Raw genomic sequence first — 17741 nt, forward strand, 5'->3', positions numbered from 1 at the left:
TGAATAGCCTAGTCTATTTTTTTTATTTTTTAAATGGCGTGCGCCCTTGAGCACCCACGGAGAAAAACATAAATCGGCGCCTATGCTCTCCTGAATATACAGCTGTACATTCAAATCTGATCCCTGTCGCGCTAAACCCCCTCAGCGCATCAGCCGAATCTACTGTGGCTGTGTGTGTTTAATAACGTCATGATAACTGGTTGCAGTACAGAGGCTTGGGGTTTGTTTGTCAACCAATTAACGTTAGCCTAGATGTTTGAAAACCGCCAAACTGACCCCAAATCATCCCCATTTTTTTTCCACCAACCCAAACCAATTTTTTACCCGCACAATCGAATTCAAAACCGCCTAATCTGGCAACACTGGCGGCGGACTAGATGAGCGGCGGAACTATTGTGTTCGGTACGTGTTTCCGGGGATTCGCCCGAACGCGAACTGGATGTTATGGTCCTGATTCTGTGAGCAGGTCTGTGGGAAATTTTTATACAATATTTAAACAATTATTCTTAAGCACATTACCATTAAACAAGCTTATTAGAAACACAAATGCGCAGAAAGGATCAGTTGTAATATTGATTCATTTTAATTTTAAATACTAGATGTGTTATCACTGCATTGCTCTCTTCGAATCTGTGTCGTAAGGAATAACGTTACAGTTTCCGTCACACAAGAGAAACTGCTTCAGATCGTAAATCATAAGATCGTGCAGTCGTGCCTAAAGATTAGAGAGTTGGACTTAACCCAAATGTCGGGAGTTCGAGAAATTTAACGTTTTCTTATTAGTTTGTCATTTTAATCTTGTTGTGACTTTTTTTCATAAAAGTAACCTTTTCTTATAATTTTAGCTTTCTCATAATATGGACTTTTCTTTGTATTCTCCCTAAATACAGTTTACAGAAGCATTTATTTTTTTCTTAATGTGGTGGAAATAGGCCTTTCTTTTCATGCTTCTAATGTACATTTTGTAGAAGTTAAAGATTAGTGAGTTGATCATGTTTTTTTTTGCAGGTGTGAGCAGAAGTGATGGGAGTTCATGGACTGTGGAAACTCTTGGAGAGCACCGGAAAACCCGTCAATCCAGAAACACTAGAGGGGAAGATCTTAGCTGTTGGTATCCTTTATTGCAAATTCCCATTATTGTGATGCAATAATAAACAGCATTCTGTAGTAAACAATAGGGTTTGTATATATTTGGATGTTTGGATCCATGACTGACTCATCATAGATATCAGTATCTGGCTGAATCAGGCGGTCAAAGGTGTGCGGGATCGCGATGGGAATGCTGTTCAGAACGCCCATCTCCTCACGCTCTTCCATCGGCTCTGTAAGCTGCTGTTCTTCCGCATCAGACCCGTGTTTGTTTATGATGGAGACGCACCGCTGCTCAAGAAACAGACGCTGGTGAGCTTTAGCAGCATTATATATGCATGTAAAACATGAGCGTGGAACAGGGCATTGATGCTTCAACATCCTGAACACCCTCAGGCCATCAGGAGACAGCGGAGGGAGGAAATGAGCCGTGAGTCCAAACAGACCACTGAGAAGCTCCTCCGGACGTTCCTGAAGAGACAGGCCATCAAAGCAGCTTTAGGGGATCAAAGGTAGGAGTCCTAAATCATGTTCAGTGACATTATTCCACAGAAAAACATGCTCACTGCAGTGTTGGGTAAGTTTCTTTCAAAAAGTAATTCATTACTAATTACATCAATATTTTATTTATAATTACTCTGTCTGAAAAGTAATTTAATTACTCAAATCGTTAATTTATGTCTAAAAATCCATATAAAGCTTGATTCATAGACAATAGAAATTAAACTCTTTATTCTTTCATTTTGAGGCAAATATGGAATAGTTTAGCCTTTTAAATTTACAACAACTGTAATATTTAAGTATTTTAATACAAAAATGTAACCTTTGGTTAATAAATAGAATTACTCTGCAAAATATCTGAATAACAAAAAAGCTTCTGAAAATTTTAATTTTACATGTATCAAGATGTAAGTGTTAATCGCGTAAAAATTATTAATGCATTAGACGCACTTGCCCCGACCCAGACCTATGTGGATCATCTGCCATTAATATGAAGCAGAGCAACAACTGGCTGCGTGATGGAGCCTAGAAAATGACCCTAAAATTCAAGATATGAGGCAAAATGCCCCTGTTTGAAATTCTGTCTCATATTAACATCACATAGTTAATAAATATCACACGAGCTTTAGGCTAAGTGCAAGATCACACAAGTGCAATTGTGATACTCCTCTTCTACAAGAGTTCATTAAGAAGTTAATATTGTGTTATTTTAGACACAATGTTGTCTGTTTTGCTCAATTTTGCCAACCAAAATGTAAAGAAAAAGCAGAACTGTTCATCCCTGAGCAACCCACAGCAACATTTCATTTCTTAATTCATGTTTTGAACAAATTGGGTGAACCATTTGGCGCGTTGAACCATTGGCCATAGTCGCGTTGGCTTTGAAGCGGCTGCACAGACCGATCGGTGTATGACATCAAAGTACCGTGAGAGCGATTCAAAAGCACAAGGAGTCGTATGCTCTCTGAAGCTCCTGCGGTTCTTTGATGTCACACACGATCGGTCTGATGGTGAGGATCCGCTTCAAGTTGAACAAGCCTAATGATTCAATTAACCATTCATAAAGAACCATTTACTTCACTCCTGAATGAATCAACCATTTGAACGAATCAAACGAATGAATACATTTTTTGATGACTTAATCATTGAGACATTTACCACCACCTACTGGCAGTTTTAGTTTATTTAGAGTATCATTTCATTAAAGAAATAGTTTCATATTTTCATATAAATAATAAAATTAAGAAAATAAATGATTCAAGTTGTAGTTCACCCAACCAAAAATGACAATTGTCATCATTTACTCACATGGTCCAAAAGAGTATATGTAATACATTTCAAACAAATATTTCTTGCTGAACCTACTTTTTGTAATCTCTGTTTGATGCTTTGCACAACAATGACTTGATCAGAAATGATCTTTTCAGAGCAATTTCTCCAAATTTGATGTGTGATTAATTAGATGAATTAATCACCATAAACATTTTAATCGCTTACCAGCCCTAATATATATATATATATATATATATATATATATATATATATATATATATATATATAATATCATATTTCAGCATATTTCAATAAATGTAAGAAAGAATAAATTATAGAAATGATCTCCTCTGCTAAATAAATAAATTACGCCTTATTCCGTATAGCAGGTCTTCTTCCAAAAACAATGAAAATTAGATGAATCTTGTTTTTTTCGTATATATATCTAGGTGATGAGGGCAGGTGGCTGGAGATAATGAGCTCAGAGAAGGGGAAAGATTGTTCCCCGCTGTAGTTTCTTACAAATTACACAATCACAGAATATTCGGTTTCATACTGAATTTGTTCATTTAAAACTACACGCTGTGTGTCAAGTACTTGCTGAGTTTTGGTTCATTTTTGTGGCATGTTTCAGAAAGACGTTCACGAAGGACCGAGGCGGCAAAAAGCAGGCCCTCTTTTTTTCTTTTCTTTTACAAAAGCACATTTTTTTGTTCATGTCAGTGTACACAAATAAAAGTAGACCCTTTATAGATTTGATTGATTTTAGTCTCATCTGTGGGGTTAAACGAGGGTTAAAGACGCTGCAGTCAATTTTACCTTTAGACAATAAATTTAGATTTCAAACTCAGTATTGTTTTTAGAACTGTTGGAATTATTTACAGTATGTAATGCAAGTACTTTATAAGTAAATAAATAATACCTATAATGACTAGTAATCCCTTAATTAATTTAATTTAACGTTACTCCCAACACTGATGCTCAGTGTGTTCTTTTTCCACAGTCAAGAGGCGATTCCCAGTCTGTCGTCTGTGAGACGAGATGAGCAAGACGACATGTACATTCTGCCTGCACTTCCTCCTGATGAGGACAGAGACAAGAGCAGGTGAGAACGTGGGAAAACAACAATTAGACAATGATAATGATGAAACATGTCTTCATTTGTAAATGCTGCTGTAGTTCAGATGATGACAGAGATGGAGACGAATCACTGCAGACCTACAGCAGATTCCAGGTGAGATCAATCCCATCCACTTTTTTTTTTTTTTTTTTTTATATATATATACATACAGTGCTTTTCACAATTCACTTTGTTTCAAAGCAGCTTTACTGAAAACCATGATTAAACCATCATTTTGACTTATTTCATAATTTTGACTTTTTACTTGTATAAACATGTAGCCGAGTCTATCTCGAAAAATTTGTCTTGTTCAGGAAGAGGTCTATGACAACCCTAACTCTGTAGACATCAACTCTGAGGAGTTTTCCGTCATGCCACCGGAGATCAAGCACGAAATCTTAAAAGAAATGAAGGAATTCAGCAAGAGGCGACGCACGCTGTTCCACAAACCCCCAGAGGTGCTGCCCTTCATATCATCATTACAGTCAGCGGCACACTGTTATAATTGTTAACACTAATACATTTCTCACCTTATCTTGTTAAACTCTTGATCCTGGTGTCTCAGAGGTCAGGTGAGTTCTCGCAGTATCAGTTGGCGGGTCTCCTGCAGAGGAACAAACTCAACCAGCGTCTGGAAGGAGTGGAGCAGGAGATGAACCAGCGCAGCTCTGGAGGAGTGGAGCAGCCATATGGCCAGAACAAAGACCATGACATGGAGATCCGCCGTCTGGTGTCAGAGGACTCGTCACACTACATCCTCATCAAAGGTCAGCGGTGTGGAAAAGTTAGAGCGCCATCTGCGCATATCTGTAGCTTTGAGCTCATCTACACTGGCATTCAGTGGTTTAGGGCCAGTTATATTTTTAATGTTGTTGAAAGAAGTCTGCATTTATTTAATGAAAAGTACAATACAAACTGTGAAATATTATTACAATTTAAAATGTCTATTTCTATGTAAGAATATGTTTGTAAAATGTAATTTATTCTTTTGAACAAAACTCTTTTTTCAGCATCATTGCTCCAGTCTTCAGTGTCACATGATCCTCCAGAAATAATTCTAATGTGATGACTTGCTGCCGAAGAAACATTTCTGATTATTGTTGAAAACACTTACGCTGCTTCATATTTTTATGTAAACCATGATGCATTTTATTTTTCAGGATTCTTTGATTAACAAATTCCAAAAGAACAGCATTTATTTAAAAAAGAACTCCTTTGTGACATTATGAATGTGTTAACTGTCACTTTTGATCAATTTAATGTGATCTTGATGAATAATAGTAACGTTACTCATTTCTTAAAAGTGGTTCTGGTTAATGGTGACATGCAGCAAAATTAATCAGATATTTTCCATATTTTTTTCAGGGTTTATATTGATTTGTTTTGTTTGAGAATTATTTATTTAAATATTTCAATTTTTTAAATGGAACAACTCTTTTTCAGGATACTTGAAGAATAGAAAGTTCAAAAGATCATAATTTATTTGAAATAGAAATCTAAAGTGTAACTTTTGAACAATTTAATGCATTCTTTATGAATAAGTGTATTAATTTCTTTCAACAAAATGTGTCTTACTAAAATATGTTACCATCTTCAGGGTCTCAGAAGAAAGCCAGCACTCCAGACAGTCGTCCGGCTCCAGCGCTGTGGTCCAGCTGTCCATGGGAACCTAAAGGGAGGCCTAAAGGGAAGCCTGAGCCCTTGTGGCGGCCTGTGAAAGAGGATGACGAGAACAAGCCTTCCTCCTCCACATCCTGTGCTGAGGAGGAGCTGCTGGTGTCAGATGGAGCACCTCCCTCTCCTCGCTCCCTACAGGCCATCCAGAGCGCCATGATGGACAGCAGCTCTGAAGAAGAAGCCGTGGCCACGAGAGGACGAAGGACGGCAGGATCTGAAGATGAAGATAGACGCGTGTCGCCTCGAACTCTACAGGCCATCCAAAGCGCCATGACGGATCCCGCAGACGTCCACAAACGCAGGACGTATGTCATCACGAGCAGCTCAGAGGACGAGGATGAAGCTGTGGTTCTTGACAGAAGCGTTGTCCCGGAGGTGACTGGAGATGGAGGTGTTTCTCCCAGGACTCTGTTGGCCATACAGGAAGCTCTGGGAGACAAAGCTGTGGAGGTAATGGACCTGAGGAGCAGCTCTGATGGAGAACAGGCAAAGGAGGTTCCTGGAAACAACATTTCCTCACAGGAAGAGTCTTCAGGATCCAAGAATTTGTCCAGAACGCCGCTTCTTCTTGGTTCTGCAGTATCTGAAAGGCGAGAGGAGATGCGTGAGCCACAAGATGCTGCAGTACTACTTCCTCTAAAGCAAAGACACCTGAGTGCTTCCTCTGATGACAAACCTGTGAATGCAGACCGAACAGATCAGATGAAGGAAGACAAAGTGAAAAGTGAAGATGATGATGAAAGCAGCTCTGAAGGTACAAATTCACACAGACACGTCATGTTTGAGCTTCTGGTACAGAAATTACAGTAATCACCGTTGTAGGGATTCCTAAACCTTTTAGTTAAAATATTTTCTTGAAGCCCCCTTGAAGAGTTTAAGTTAAAAAGGTTTTAAGTTTTAAGTATTTCAGTAGCTTATCGTCACATTCGCAAGTTCTCGGACCGGTTCCCTTATTCCAGTTAATAGTCACGACATGCATCTTAATTAATAAAATATTTGATATTTTTTTCTAGTGAGTGTTTTATTTTGATTTTATTTTTTAAATGGTTTATTTTAATTTGACATTTTTATGATTTTTTTTTTACGTGTTTTGATAATTTTTTTAATTTTACAATTACTTATTTTAATTAATATTTTATTAAATTTTTTATATTAGTTTTATTTGGATTGGTTTTTCATTTTTTTGTTTTAACAATTAGCCTTTCATCAATGTTTAGATGTTTTTACCGGGAAACAAATCATTTGAGTCATATGAATGTTTCATACCTGTTTGTTTGGTCTCTGCAGAGAGTTTCATTGAGGTGTCTGATGCAGAGGAACCATCTGAAACAGAAGAATCTCACGTCAAAGCAGAAGCCTCAGAAGAGAAAGCGGAGGAAGAGGAGAGCAGAAAGGAAGAGTCCAGCATCCAGAGCCCGGATAAGAGTGAAGAAGTCAACAAGTCCATAGATGAAACTCCTCCTGCTGCAAGCGAGTGGGATCACATCGACGCGGTGCATCTCACTGTTATCTCTGAATCTTTGTAGTTCTGTCGCAGTGATTGTGTGCTGTGTAACACATCCGTGTGTGTTGCAGGAGGAGCTGTTGCAGCTGGACAGAGAACTGCAGTGTGAGCAAATGAGCTTGAGAGAGCAGCAGCAGCAGCAGGAGCGCAGCAGCACCTCGGTCACCGGACAGATGTACCAGGAGAGCCAGGTCAGCATCCTTATACAGAACATGTGCTCGTGCAACACTGGGTTGTTACAGCAAACTAGATTTACTAAACAGGGCAAATTAACATGAAAGTGCAAACACAAAAGCTCAGATGAGACTGTAAAGGTCTGACAATAATCTACTGACAATAAGCAAACTAAAGAACAACACAGACACAGATCATTTCCATAATGACCAATGCAATCTACCAAGAGTAGCACAAATGAACAAACAGCTGATGATAGTCATGCGTGGGTAATCAACTAACAACACAGGCACAAAATAGGTGTAGTCATGTTTTTTTGGACATTAAATAATGGCAAACACCAGTGAACTGACTAGCGCAAACCTTAGTAAATCACCTCACTTGATTTATCAATATACTCTCCTCAAAAATGTCTGAAAGGGAAACTCCTACAAAAACTCCTCCGTTTCTCATTTTAATTTAGTTCATCCCGATGTACTAAAATAACTAGTTTCTCATTTTAATTTAGTTCATCCCGATGTACTAAAATAACTAATAAAACATGTTTAAAAAAAACTAATTACTAAAACTAAAATTAAAACGGAAAAAACGGATTCAAAACATTTATAAAACCTATAATAGTATCTCAGTCTTACTAAAATAACACGGGTGCAGCATTCACAGAACAAAAGCCTTTTCAATCCAAACAGAGCTCTGTTTCAGCTGTTGATTACATCTGCTTGGAATCCTTTTTAGAGTTGGTTAAAGTTATGATTGTAAACACTGATTTTATTACACATGCATATGTTGTGTTTTGACATGATTCTCCTGCGTTTGCATTTCTTGCATAATTGATCGACTATTTCCCTGTTTGACACTGTAAAGCTGCTTTGACACAACCAGTACTGTATAAAGTGCTATAAAAATAAAGGGGACTTGACTTGACTTTGTCTGTGATCAGGAAGGTTAAAGAGTGAATTTCACATTATTATTATTGTCTGTCATTATTATTATTATTATTATGTGTGTTCATGTTCTCATCTGTGAGTTGGCTGTGAATCCAGTATGACAGCTTTATGTCATTTAACCGTGTGTGTGATGGTAGCAGGTGTGTGTGAAGTATCTGGTGTAAAGCCATGTGTGAAACTCATCATTCAGTGTTATGAGTTCAGTGAAATCATATCAGTGCTGACTGGATAAATCTTTGTCCTTTTTTCCCAGAATGGCTCAGATGGATTAGAGGAGATTTATCGTTTTAAACCCGTCAGCTCAGTTTTACATTACATTTAGGAGTAGCTTATCAGTGGTGACTATGTCAAGGTGATGTACATATGGCAGAAATATACAGTTAAATCATGCAGTTAGTTAATGACATGCATTGAAACAAATGGTGAACACTATTAACAGCAATGATTATATGTTGCGATCAAATTTATAGGAAAATGTAGTTTTGTGTGTTGGTTCAGGGTTGTCATCGGAGGGATTGGCATCATTTCTTCTCAGGTGTTCGGTCATCTCAGATCTTCACAAGGGCTTTGTCCCTTGAAGCTTGTGTAATTCCTAGTTACCTCAGGATTCTCATCCGGTGTCAGAAACAGAAAAGCAAAAAAGAAAAAGAAAAATGAGCATAGCTGCTGTTCGAACCAAGCCAAGAATGATAATATGCATTTGATCAGATATAACTGGAGTACAAGGTTATGAGAAACATTGTGAATGCTTGGCTAAAGAAAGCGAGTTTTGTGACCTTAAGGAGTGTGATGTAAGGTTATATAGCAGGTTTTTGTGAATCGATCTTTAGTGGTTGGAACAATTATTTATTTATTTATATATTTAGCATTTTTCTGGAATAATCACGATCAGATTTTTTCTAGATCCTGCATTAAATTTATATTTTTTATAGTCTTTATAGATTGGAGTACACAAGTGCTTCTGTTATTTACGTTGGTAAAACAAAAGCCATCACAGCAGTTATTTGAGATTTGACTCGTCGATACGTGGGAAGTGGTCCTGGGACGATAATCCTTGGGTTGATCTTGAAGACTGGATGGGAAGAGGTCCTGTGGTCATATGGTGCATCCAGGGTCTGTGGTGTCCTGGAGCCAGAGTAAAGGAGACCTGGGAAAATCTGGGTGCATGGGGCCTGTGCAGAGAATCACACAGTAGAGGTGGTGGGAGTATTAACACTGCACCATAAACCTACTTCAGACTTTTCGGAGTCAGCCCGGGATGTTTCCAGCGGGGTTTTCTGCTATCTCAGCTGGACCTGCTTCTCCAGTAGGTCATGGATCTGCTTCTCCATGGCCTCCAGCAGCTTGAGTGCAGCTTGAATGTGTCTTCACCTGCACTTAAGAGTAGACGCATATCCACCATTAGAGCAAGTAAACAGTAAGTAAAACGAATAATGTGACACTTTGGGGGAAACACCTTTCTCCTCAAATACAGAAGCCATATTCTCTTAACGCAGTTGCATTGCAATGGCAAATGGTGCTTGAGTGCAGGAAAAGATGGCTGGAAAGTGCATTGTATAAGCGGCGCTGAGCGGCATTTCATCAGAATCTTTCAACTGAATAAGAGAGCTTATGAAAAATTTGAGCATAAGTAATTATTACTGTGAAGGGAGCTCGGCATAAGAGGAGTCGACAAATAAGCCCATCAACACTCAACAGCAATTGCAATGCATGCTACAGCCACTGCATACAAGTAATAAGCATACGCATAAGCAGCACATTCCAGACATGCAGTTATGCTACTGGATATTACTGGAGTTAGCTTACTGGAATAAGACTGAACATTAGCCTGGGGAACTGTGTGTAAGTTGGTTAGGCGGTAGCAGCAACAGTGCCACCTACTACAGAAATAGTGTTTTTATTTTTTTACCAAAGCAAGGTCCCGAGCAGGGGTACTTGATGGGCAAGGGGGTTCAGCCTCCTGACGCCCCATAGAAATGTAATTACATCATTCCTCCCCACTGACAACCAATCAATGTCAGAATGAAAACTGATATATGACCGCTACATGCACTTGACCATGGAGGGCATACGGCCATGATCCGAACACTCTTGTAGAAAAGACGAAACTTAGCTCTCGAAGTGCAACAATTTTCTGAGGCTCTCCACGTAGAGACGTCTAGTAAACGGAGAGCTTGCCTCTGAATGTCACTTGCTATGACAGCGAGTCTGACATTGGCAAACTCCGTCGAGTGGCCAGACACACAGATTCCATAAGTCTGTAATGGATGCCAGACTAAGTTGCTGGCTAGAGAGAGGGTATCTCTCCTCAGTGGAATTAGTCATTCAGGTTATGAGAACTGGTCTGCCCACGTCTTCAGGCTCATCACATGGAGGAGGAGATGGTGAGAACGGAAACCATCTTGGCAATTATGAATGCCACTGCTGCCATGTCCATGTGAACAAGAACATGCTTGTGATGGACCTAAGTGTAGAAACACTAAAGAGACAGGTGAACTGCTCTGAGCACCAGGCAGGTCACCAGGTACCTTTTGTCTGTGTCTGTCTGTCTCTTTATTGACCCTATCATCATCTCGTCTTAGTCATGGGGAAAAAAACTTTAATGAACATTTTTCATCATACTTTTTGTTAACAAAATAAACACTAGTACATACTTCAGAATAACATGAGTAGTACACTAGTATACATGACCTATATCTTCTGATGCAAAGACACTCATTTTTCCATGATATGAAGTGTTTCTTTTCCTGATGGTGTCAGGAGCTGTTGCGTTTGTTCGGTGTGCCGTTCATTGTGGCTCCGATGGAGGCTGAAGCCCAATGTGCAACGCTGGACCATCTGGACCAGACGCACGGCACCATCACTGACGACAGCGACATCTGGCTCTTCGGCGGTCGTCAAGTCTACAAGAACTTCTTCAACCAGAACAAATACGTGGAGCATTACCAGTCTGTGGACATGCAGAACCAACTAGGTGAGCTTCAGTACTGAGATCTAGAGATGCACTATATTGGATTTTTGCTGATATATTCAACTAATTTTGGCTGATGCCGATATCGATATATTTCCTTTTGTTCGGAAACAACACATTAGAGATTGTAAACAAATTATTTTTAATTTTGGTTAGTTTTTAACAAAAACCTGCTTGTTAGAATTAAATAAACAAAAAATAAGTTATTTTATAATCAGAGTACCCTAAAAGCTGAAAATAACTATAAATCAACTATAAATCAATCACTGCATTTTTTTCCAGACAGATGTGGTAACCTTAACATTTTATTTGAAGATTTAACATTTGTAGATGGTGCAAAGAAAAAAAAACACATTACACATGAATGAATAAATATGTAAATATAAAATTATTGTTAATGATTTTTATTCATGTAAGTTATAGCTTCTGAACTTTGACCTTTAAATTAAAGCATACTTGTGATTTTATGACATCAGTAACTTCTTTATTTAATCTTAATGTATTGAAAAATAATCTGTGTAATGTTATCTGTGTAATGTTATCGGACGGGCATTCAGACCTGGTTATTGCTGCTACTGCACGCGCTAGTGACTTTTCACTCTTTCGCACACCGCACATCATTCTGTAGCATTCTCAAATTAAATGCGACAATCCAAAATGATAAATCTAATTACCATTCAGGTGAAATTTTGGTCAAGAATAACGGCACTGTTGGTGTGATCTTATCGTTAGCACACCCTGAACACATGTGAGTTATTCATCTTATCGGCAAGGCATGTCGGCGTAATTTTTCATTTCGGGCCGGTGATTAAGTTTTAAGCCATTTTTGACCAAGTTCAATAATGTTCTGATAATATTGTGCATCCTTACTGAGATCAGTTAGTTGTCATGTATAATAGGTGGAAAAGAGACGCCAATGTGAGCTTGTATCCGTCTGTAGGCCTGGACAGGACCAAACTGATCAATTTGGCATATCTGTTGGGCAGTGATTACACTGAAGGCATACCAGGAGTAGGATACGTTACAGGGATGGAGATCCTCAACGAGTTTCCTGGTGCTGGTGTAGAGCCTCTTGTTCAACTCAGGTTAGAAACACCGTAAAAAGAGTTCCCTGCACAAGAAACATTTCATGGTATTTTGTTTAACCCTCATAATTCATTCAAAATCTGTATACTATGATCTGCCAATACCCTTTTGTTAAGTCCAGTGTAGATTGAAATTAAGCTGTAATTCGTCAACCCGCAGCATTGAATATGCATTGAATTTCGACACAGCATTTACCTTGCGATCATCCACACAGAATAGTACGGAGCTGTCCGTTTTAGGCACTAAAACTATCAGGCTCACCCCCATCTCAAGCATCGCCTCTAATTCAATCTTAACCACCTTTTTCTTGTTTTCAGGTATACAGTACGGCCGATTGCACACTACCGCCCCAGCTCTGTCTTAGTTATGGTGCTGAATAAGATTGGTTCAACTGGGCAGGGGCGAGAACACCTCTACAAAATCAGCTTGCCATCTAGCTACATCAGTGAGCTGGGAGGGTGAGAGGTGATCTCCCCTTTGGGCCAGAGCGAGAGATGAGACTTTAGTGTTCACTTCTGGCCTGAGGTCTTTCTTTCCACTTATTGCCATTGCCAGCATCAATGGCGCCGCCTTGCTCCATTTTTTACTGGAGGTTTAGGTGGTAAATCTGTCCATTCAGATTACCTCATAATTGATATCTCCCACTTGCCGTTTGACCACTAAGGGTCCTTGTCACTTGGCGAGTAATTAAGAACTAGAAAGTGGGACTAATACAAGCACTTTATCTCCCGGTTCAAAACACACAATCTAATTCCCCTTTTGTACAGCCGGCTTTGTCTGTCCTGGGCCTTTAACAAATTTCCCATAGAGAGCCGCTCCAAAGTGTAGAGTTTTTGTTTTCAGATCTAGCCCACATCTGTTATCTGACCTCCCAAACCTCTCTCAGGACGATTAAATCGTTCCACCAGCCCGTCTGTTTGTAGGTGATAGAAGTTGGTGTGAACTGATTCAATGTCCTATAATTCATAAAGCTCGTGTAATGTACATGATATAAACACTGTAGCGAATCAGCTCAAAGGGGAAATATGAATAATTAATTAACTAGTTATAATTAATTAAAATGCTGTAAGTATTTACTTGACCTCTCAGTGTCAACTGTCTGTCAATTCTTCCTGGTTAAGGAAAATTTGTGTGTGCATTTGAAGACTCACCATAAGCATGCACTGCAAGCACAGGACCGTACCAGTGCTTGCTTGACTCTCGTCTGGAACTGAAGTGAAGAGGAGCACATGTCTGAAATTAATCCTGTTCTCAGTCGTTCTGCGACTGAATAAAAGCACTTTTTGTCAAGAAACAAATTACAGAAGCATATATATACATGATACTTGAAATGTGTAACATTTTTTTAAGAATAGTTATATCTCTTAAAAAATTATTGTAAAAAACAAAAAAAAAATTGAAACTTAAATCTTAAAACACTTGCAAAGTTTCTTTCCCTTTTTTAGATTTTTTTATGTATCTCTTCTGGGTCAAAATTGACCCAAATTTGTTATGAGGGTTAAATAAGTATGCTTCTTGCTTGTCTTTGTTATTAATTATATACATTGTGTTCCTGCTATGTTTAATGAATGTTACTTGCATTATTATATAGAGTAATGTGTGTTAATTTGATAGTGTTTAGTATGCTGGTCATATAATTAGAATATCATCAAAAAGTTCAATAATTCCATTCAAAAAGTTAAGCTTGTATATTATATTCATTCATTATACACATACTGATATATTTCAAATGTTTATTTATTTTAATTTTGATGATTATAACTGACAACTAAGGAAAATCCCAAATTCAGTATCTCAGAAAATTAGAATATTAATTTTTAGAAATCTTGGCCAACTAAAAAATATGAAAATGAAAAGTATGAGCATCTACAGCACTCAATACTTAGTTGGGGCTCCTTTTGTCTGATTTACTGCAGCAATGCGGCGTGGTATGGAGTCGATCAGTCTGTGGCACTGCTCAGGTGTTATGAGAGCCCAGATTGCTCTGATAGTGGCCTTCAGCTCTTATGCATTCTTGGGTCTGACATATCGCATATTCCTCTTCACAATACCCCATAGCCAATTAAGAAGAGGGATACCATGGTCCGTAAACCAGGTACTGATAGCTTTGGCACTGTGTGCAGGTGCCAAGTCCTGTTGGAAAATGAAATCTGCATCTCCATTAAGTTGGTCAGCAGCAGGAAGCATGAAGTGCTCTAAAACTTCCTGGTATATGGTTTCGTTGACCTTGGACCTCCGAAAACACAGTGGACCAACACCAGCAGATGACATGGCACCGCAAACCATCACTGACCTCAAGCAACATGGATTGTGTGCCTCTCCTCTCTTCCTCCAGACTCTGGGACCCTGATTTCCAAAGGAAATGCAAAATTTACTTTCATCAGAGAACAAATTTTGGACCACTCAGCAGCAGTCCAGTCCTTTTTGAAGCGAGACGCTTCTGATGCTGTCTGTTGTTCAAGAGTGGCTTGACACAAGGAATGCAACAGCTGAAACCCATGTCTTGCATACATCTGTGCGTAGGTTCTTGAAGCACTGACTTCAGCTGCAGTCCAGAGTTTTGTTTCACAATCCTCTCCAGGGTGCGGTTATCCCTATTGCTAATACACTTTTTTTTCTACCACATCTTTCTCTTCCCTTCGCCTCTCTATTAATGTACTTGGACACAGAGCTCTGTGAACAGCCAGCCTCTTTTGCAATGACCTTTTGTGTCTTGCCCTCCTTGTGCAAGGTGTTAATGGTCGTCTTTTGGACAACTGTCAAGTCAGCAGTCTTCCCCATGATTGTGTAGCCTACAGAACTAGACTGAGAGACCATTTAAAGCCCTTTGCAGGTGTTTTGAGTTAATTTAAATTTATGCATTTAGCAGACGCTTTTATCCAAAGCGACTTACAGTGCATTCAGGCTATCAATTTTTACCTATCATGTGTTCCCGGGGAATCGAACCCCCAACCTTGCGCTTGATAAAGCAAAGCTCTACCAACTGAGCTACAGGAACACTGAGTTAATTGACTGATTAGAGTGTGCAACCAGGTTTCTTCAATATTGAACCTTTTCACAATATTCAAATTTTCTGAGATACTGAATTTGGGATTTTCTTTAGTTGTCAGTTATAAACATCAAAATTAAAAGAAATAAACATTTGAAATGTATCAATCTGTGTGTAATGAATGAATATAATATACAAGTTTCACTTTTTGAATGGAATTAGGGAAATAAATCAACTTTTTGATGATATTATAAGACCAGCACCTGTGTATATATTAGTATTTACAAAAGCTTGTAGAAAAGGTGCTTGTGCTTTGTGATTTTGTATTATGCTTATATCAGTATATTATAGATGCAGATGTAATATTAAGATTAAATCAGGTTTTTACCATAAATTTTAAGTTCAGTTGTGTAAAACCTAAAATGTTGCTACCATAGTTTTTACGGTATAGTGATGGCCATCACAGCTGCTGTATTTACCATAAAATTTGAAACGAGGGTCATTGTGTATGTGTGTTCTGTCTGATGTAGTAAGTGGTGGACTGAAGCACAGGACAATAAGAAGTTGGTCGCCAATCCCAAATACACAAAGGTGAAGAAGAAACTGAGGAATCTTCAGCTTCATCCTGGTTTCCCAAACCCTGCTGTGGCTGAAGCTTACCTGCAGCCCACCGTCGACCAATCAGACGCCTCGTTCAGCTGGGGCCACCCACACCTGGAGCTCATCAAAGAATATCCTTCATGTCATTTATAGTATGATAGCTTTTAACACATTCTGAACATCTGCAGTTTAAAATGAGCAGAAGTGCTTCTTAACCTGTCAAACATTCTGTCAAAGCCGCTTCGGATGGAGCAGCAGAAAAACTGAAGAAACACTACAGCCAGTGCTAAAGCAGCTTCAGTCTCAACAGGTGAAGGACCTCAATTGTAGTGAAAAAACTAAAACTATTACACATAAATTTCATTCACAGAAAAAAAAGTTTCTGGAATAAAAATAATTTAAAAACTATTTAAAAATGAAAACTGACAATATGAAAACAAATGCTAATTAAAAATATTAGTAAATACTTTTGTTTTACAAATTCTTAGAATTTAGTACACTACGAATCAAAAGATTGGATTTGCAATGTTTTTGAAAGAAAACTCCTCTGCTCAACAAGGCTGCATTTATTTGATCAAAAATACTGGAAAAAATTTGAAATAGTATTGCAATTTCAAAGAGCGGTGTTCTGTGTGAATATAAAATAAACTTTCATTTATTCCTGTGATCAAAGCTACATTTTCAGCATCATTACTCCAGTTTTCAGTGTCACAAGATCCTTCAGAAATCACTCTTAATATGCTAATTTGCTGCTGAAGAAAATTCTGATTATTTTGATTATTATCAATGATGAAAACAGTTGTGCTGCTGCATATTTTTGTGGAAACTGTGATGCATTTTATTTTTCAGGATTCTTTGATGAATATAAAGTTCAAAAGAAAAAGTACATCTTAAAATAAATTACACTATAAGCATTGTTTTATGTATTTAACAAGATTGCTGTATTTTCTTTATCAAATAATTGCAGCCTTGGTGAGCAGAAGAACCGAAAAAAGTTAATTATTCCAAACTTTTAACCGGTAGTGAATACTTGGTCTGTTATGATTAACGGCTCACTGTTATTGTCTGTCTGCAGACGCAGCTGCGCATCGATTCATTCTTTCGTCTGGAGCAGCAGGAGAGGCAGTCGATCCATAGCCAGCGTCTGCGCAGAGCTGTCACCTGCCTCAAGAGAAAAGAAAGAGAGGAGGAAGAGGAGGAGGAAGAAAGCTCTCCGTCTAAAAAGGGAAGGAACGGGGCCTCACAGCCGGATGGGATCCCTGCTACCACAGGGCCATTAGCGGGAGGATTCATAGGGTCAGTGTGTCATCTGAACACACCTGCAGACACACTGGATGAGACGAGAGGTGGAGTCATGTCGCTGATGTCATCCAGGGCGGAGTCAAGCAGCTCTAGCTCAGAGGATGATGCTGAATATGGGAAGGGGGTCGCTATGGTTACAGCACGCTCTGTGTTTGAGGGGAAAACGAGAGGAAGAGGGAAACGAGGAGGAGGAAGAGGAAGGAGCCAAAACAGATTATGATAAAAAACACATACAAAACATACTTTCTGATGGCATCAGATATGCAGAGTGAGTTTACATGTGAAATGTTGTCCTGAGCTGTCTATGAGCTGTGTAATTAACATACTGTGTAATCATTTGGCAACATGAAATCATGTCAAATTACCAAAAAAAAAAAAGTAATTCTTAATCAGAACAGATCTATTAGTCTTCCGAATATTTATGGTTCATCAACATCTCAGGTCTATTGCTATTTCTGTTTTTTACCATCTTAAGATAAATTTGCAAAAGAACAGAGTTTGTTTCTTCA

The 17741-nt window shown here is 38.6% G+C and overlaps 1 protein-coding gene across 1 annotated transcript; it reads left to right on the forward strand.

Annotated features, from left to right (window-relative positions):
- Nucleotides 1–314: 314 nt before the first annotated feature.
- On the forward strand, nt 315–17741 carry ercc5 (excision repair cross-complementation group 5). Its single transcript, XM_059552299.1, has 16 exons — nt 315–466; nt 1009–1111; nt 1226–1401; nt 1486–1601; nt 3866–3967; nt 4042–4096; nt 4297–4440; nt 4548–4749; nt 5580–6413; nt 6947–7152; nt 7235–7354; nt 11045–11258; nt 12196–12340; nt 15861–16061; nt 16156–16240; nt 17006–17741. Exons 2-16 carry the CDS (start codon nt 1024–1026, stop codon nt 17450–17452), a joined length of 3135 nt encoding a protein of 1044 aa, XP_059408282.1. The 5' UTR covers nt 315–466; nt 1009–1023; the 3' UTR covers nt 17453–17741.

The sequence above is a fragment of the Carassius carassius genome, chromosome 6, assembly GCF_963082965.1.
Source record: "Carassius carassius chromosome 6, fCarCar2.1, whole genome shotgun sequence".
Classification (NCBI taxonomy): domain Eukaryota; kingdom Metazoa; phylum Chordata; class Actinopteri; order Cypriniformes; family Cyprinidae; genus Carassius; species Carassius carassius.